This window comes from Podarcis erhardii (assembly GCF_964252035.2).
Source record: "Podarcis erhardii genome assembly, chromosome: 8".
NCBI lineage: Eukaryota > Metazoa > Chordata > Lepidosauria > Squamata > Lacertidae > Podarcis > Podarcis erhardii.
The window spans coordinates 26,391,369-26,396,435 of NC_138499.1; the positions used below are offsets into that span (position 1 = coordinate 26,391,369).

General features: G+C 43.8%; 1 protein-coding gene across 3 annotated transcripts in view; it reads right to left on the minus strand.

Annotated features, from left to right (window-relative positions):
- Positions 1-4,913, minus strand: part of TMEM67 (transmembrane protein 67) — a gene marked incomplete at its 5' end in the record, with an annotated part of 32,561 nt that extends 27,648 nt beyond the window's left edge. For 2 of the 3 annotated variants that reach the window (XM_081874089.1, XM_081874091.1), the window contains 4 exons: positions 894-993; positions 2,140-2,233; positions 2,349-2,437; positions 4,697-4,913. In XM_081874089.1, coding sequence (XP_081730215.1) covers positions 894-993; positions 2,140-2,233; positions 2,349-2,437; positions 4,697-4,913 — 500 coding nt within the window. Of the gene's footprint in view, positions 1-893; positions 994-2,139; positions 2,234-2,348; positions 2,438-3,489; positions 3,705-4,696 lie in introns of those variants that run through there. The other variant, XM_081874090.1, reaches the window with a different exon arrangement.
- Positions 4,914-5,067: the final 154 nt, after the last annotated feature.

The window sequence follows — 5,067 nt, forward strand, 5'->3', positions numbered from 1 at the left end:
TACCAGTTCACTAACCAAGTTTAAATCCTTTTTAGAAACCTGACATAAAACTGAGGTTCCCCATTTCAGCTGTAATGGGGAACTGTGCTTTAAAGCATTGGTCTTCAACCAATGAGTAAGAACCCACTACTGGATTGCAACCCAGCCTAAAGTGGGTAACACCAGCAGGGAAATATATGGTTAAAAAACTAATAAGCTGCTTGTGTTAAAGGCAGGTCCTAAATCTAAAAATATTGCAGGAAACTGCTAAAAGGAGACCAAGACTGGAGCACCAAAGCCAACATATGTTAGAAGGAGGAAGAAGGGCAAACCACACAGACCTGACATTTAGTTAAACTATGACTTATAAAGCTGAAAATGTATCCGATCTGATTCCATTTTTCTTTTAAACATGGGAGCGCTTCAGAAAGTTTGAAATTATAGGTTGTATGCAATGCTGTTCAGCTCACAGAGCAGCGTTCTACTTGCACAACGGAACTTCCTCCTCCTCTCCCCTGCAGCCCCCTTCAAAGTCTGCTCTGAAAGAGTTGGTGGGCTCTGTGAAATGGATTTTGTGGTGCATGGGGAGATGAGGGTAAGACTGCACGCATGGAATGTTACTTGGGTAATATTGCATACAACCAGCCTTTTTTTTCTGGGGGAACGCATTCCCCTAAACATTTTGTGAATCTAAGGTTGGCCTCATTGAGGGGCACTATTTCAATATGAGTAGGAAAATGAGAGTACCCCTAAACATTTTTTTAGAAAAAAAGCACTGCATACAACCGTATTCCTGCAACTTTTTGCAAATTTGTATCAACTGCATTTCCAGTTTTGTATATTTGTGCATGAATAAAAGAATAAATCAACAACCCCTTCTCCCAAAGCAAGTCTTCAATAAAAAGAATACTTACATGTTATTTAATGCATTTGAAGTAGCAAATGACTTCCCTTTCCCATCACATTGAACACATAATGCATCTGCCAACAATGCACCATTGGTGTCTCTTTCCACTAAGTAAAAAGAGAATATGAACACATATAGTAACATGGCATATAGGTTCATATAATATCTATATGTCAATAACTGTGTACAAATGCAATGTTTCAGAAAAAAAGTTAGAACATTCAGTTGCCTAATGTACACGCCACAAATTTAAAACTTTACTGTGATCCAAAGGGCTTTTCAGTGTTCTGCACATACGCTGGGGCCTTCTAGGACTGCTCTTCCTTCCATAGGCTCTGGCGGATACTGAAAAATCATTCCAAAATCTTTTGGAACTCTCTGGAGTGAAACTCCATGTGACATAAGGGACTGATGCAATTAGAAAACCAGCTGCTTGGAAGTGCTTTTTACATATGGATGGGTCTCTTAATGCTATAGAAACCTGTCAAAATGACTCACAGGCGGGGGAGAGGTCAGGATCTAGCCTACGGACTAGATCCTGTTCCTCACTCCTGAATTAAAGCATCTAAGGTAGCAGGGAAAGACCTCAACTCCAGTCTGGTATAGCTAGTCAGAGGAGACAATGCCAAGTTAGACAGACAAATCATCTGACAATATAAAGCAAGTTAATAAGTTTATATGTTCATTTTTTGTCTCTGTTATTATCATTCTCTTACTGTTTTATTGACCTCTTGATTTTAGTTAAGAAGCCCATAGTAGAATAGCTGCAAAAACTACCTTCCTCAAATGCAGCATTGTATTTGATATTGGGTGGGTGAAAAGACTAATATATTTTTATTACTTTCTTAAGACAGAAATCAAACATATAGTATTGTATCCAATCTTTTCATCCCATGAATAGAAGCACCCTTTCTGAGGCTGTGTATGCATCATACATTTTAAGCATATGACTTTCCGCATCCTGAATCTTGAGAACTATAGTTTGTTAAGGGTGCTGAGAACTGTAACTTGGTGATGGGTAAACTACAGTTCCCATGATTCTTTTGGGGACATAATGTACTTTAAATGTATGGTGTGTACACAGCCTTGGTGTGCAATTCTCTTAAGTGCACAACTCTCTTTCCATGTATTGAAGCTCTTTCCATTCATGGACTTAAAATATTAGGTACAACCCACAAAAATATTCAGTACTGCTTCCTCTGCTGGAGAAATCAAATATTTTAACACAATGAACAGCTTCATAGAATTCTTACCCAATATCTCATTAACAGGGCATTTACATTTTCCTTCACTAGTTAATCCTTTAGAACAAGTAATGCAGTCCCATCCATCTTGAGTAACTCCACTCTAAAAAAAACACATATTAAAATATTTTAAATCTCACTGCATTATAACTATATAGTACATCCATACATTGTTTGCAGTAAAAACTGTTTAGATTTTATTGCAAGTATAACATTACCTTGCTTTCGGGACATTTTTCACAAGTTATAGAAGATCCACCATTATCAGAAACTAACTTGAATCCTGGTAGACAAGTGCATGATGTACCTGAAGCAAACACAATAACTTGTTATTTCAGTTGCTACAAACTGAAATCCAATTTGCTCTATCAAGGTTACCTCTCTGAAATATATCCTAAAAGCCCGCATCTCCATTGGCACTTTTGTGTGGTTTGATGGCTAGTAATGGACTATGCTTGGGGAAACTTGCATTCAAAGCCTAGTCAGCTGTGAAACTTACTGACTGACCCTGGCCCTGTCACTCTTTCAGCCTAATCATGCACGCTGACAATGCTACATACAGTACTGTAAATAACAATACACCACGGAGTGACAGAAGCAGTCACACCTTACAGCATGGTGTCATATCAGGGTCTACTAGTAGATCACTTGGGTTTTTTTGTACTCCCAATAGTTTTACAATAGCAACAACAAACTTTTTCTCCCCCCATCCTAATGGGACTGATGAAATGAATAAAGATTGGGGTCATGATGCGTGGATTTTTCTGTCAAAGGATAGCAAAATCAGCCGTGATTCTCAAAACAAATTCTAGAGTTCAGAGTTCTTTAGCTCTTGCGAAGATGGCAGGAAAGGCCAAAACCAAGACCAAATAGGCATTCATGAAAAAGCCTTCTCTGTAGAGAGGCATCACTTCTCTAAAATGCTTTATCAACTGCCCTGGAATAAATCCCATTACTTCTCACGTTGAGGAAAACCCCCACAGACCCACTTCATGCACAGTTACGTTCTGTTGTAACTACATAAGATGTTTGAGTATTTGGGGGGATGGACCCTTGCGGTTTATTTCACTTGGCCTTTAACGATTTCTTCGTTGTGGCTGCATTTGAATTGAAACATCAGAGGGAGGGAGACATAGGGCAATACGCAACGTTAGCTGTACAGCATCAGGCCCATTCAAATCAATGGGAACGCCATGGATTTCAATGGGTCGGCTGATGTACTCGGGAGTATGACGGAAGTGGAAAGAAATGAGGCTTTGATACAAGCGGGGAAGGAGCCCTCCCGAGGCGCTGGCTCCTCGCCAGGCGGCCCTTCCCAGGGATTTCGCCTGTAAGCCGCGCTCGCCCAGCTCGCCTCACCCCGAGAACTTTTCCTCTGCGAGGCCCCGCACTGCCCGCAACTCAGGCTGGCGATGTCAAAGTACTGCGTCCCACCGCAGCCCTGGGGCCGGTGCAGCGGGAGGAAGAAGCCCTGGCCTCCCGACAGTCCCGCGCCGAACGGGAGCAAGAAGAAGGCCGCGCAAACCCAACGCCTCACCGTCGCCATGGCTACCGAGGCCTCGGCCGCGGCAGCCTGCCTCAGCGGCGCAGCCAATAGGCTCCCGCGTCTCGGAGCGGCCGCTACGGGACGCCAGACAGACCAAAAATATCAGAGTGCGCAAATCATAACCATTCCCCAGTAGGTGCCCTATTGAATTCAACGGGGTTTGCTCCCAAGGTACAGTAATTGGGGTTAGGATTACAGCTTTAGTTGACCGAATACTCGGATCTGTCTAAAATTTTCTCGACAAATATAAAGGGGGGGAAATTGGCTTTTCGCAAGTCAGTTTTTTCCTGTTTTGTGGTCATCAAGTCAACAAACGGGTTTTCTACGGGGAAAGACTAAGCATGTCTACGCAGAAGAAATCTGCCCCAAATTCAGTAGGGTTTTTTTTCTCAGTTAAAGCGCAGGGTTGCAAATTTCAGATCAAGGAAGATGGGTGTATCGTTCATACCGGGGAATAAGTGCATTTATTTGGTAGTGAAGTTGCTTTGAGATTACTGTGTAGGTGCCACATAAAGCACAGATTAATTATAAGACTGCTGTTAGGAGCTACTGCCAATGGTGATGATAGAACCCCAAAAATTTAGACAAGCACCAATTTTTTTTTGACAAACACTAAGAAATCGGAATAGCCAACCCCAGCTCCTATTTTCATAGAATCATAGAGTTGGAAGAGACCACAAGGGCCATCGAGTCCAACCCCCTGCCAAGCAGGAAACACCATCAGAACACTCCTGACATATGGTTGTCAAGCCTCTGCTTAAAGACCTCCAAAGAAGGAGACTCCACCACACTCCTTGGCAGCAAATTCCACTGTCGAACAGCTCTTACTGTCAGGAAGTTCCTCCTAATGTTTAGGTGGAATCTTCTTTCTTGTAGTTTGGATCCATTGCTCCGTGTCCGCTTCTCTGGAGCAGCAGGTGGAAATGAAGACAAGTAAAAAATCAGCTGCTGTATTTCCACACTCGAATTCCTTTTCATCGAAACAACACTGTGCGCAAGAACTTGGATTTCCCCACTTACTTCTTCTGCGCATGTGCCATACTAACAGGAAGCGATACGAGGCAAAATGATTGGTGAAGCCTCGAGTTTCCTGCACAGCAACAGACGCATGCGTACTGGTTGCCGGGCGGCTTCCGCGGGACTCTTTGTGCGCGTGCGCAGCAGAACCATTTCCGCCCCCTCCCTGCGCACGTCCTAGCCGTTCTCTGAGGGAGACGGAGAGGAAGGCGGCTGCCATTTTGTCCCTTGCAGTTGGGCCTCTCCCTCTGTGAGGCAGAGCGAGGGCAGAGTAGCGTCGTTGCTGTTGGAGGCGAGAGAGTACCGCGCGTGTTTCAGCTGGTGTAGCCGGGCGGGCCGCGACGAGGCGCGCTTGCGGACGTGGCGAGGCCGTA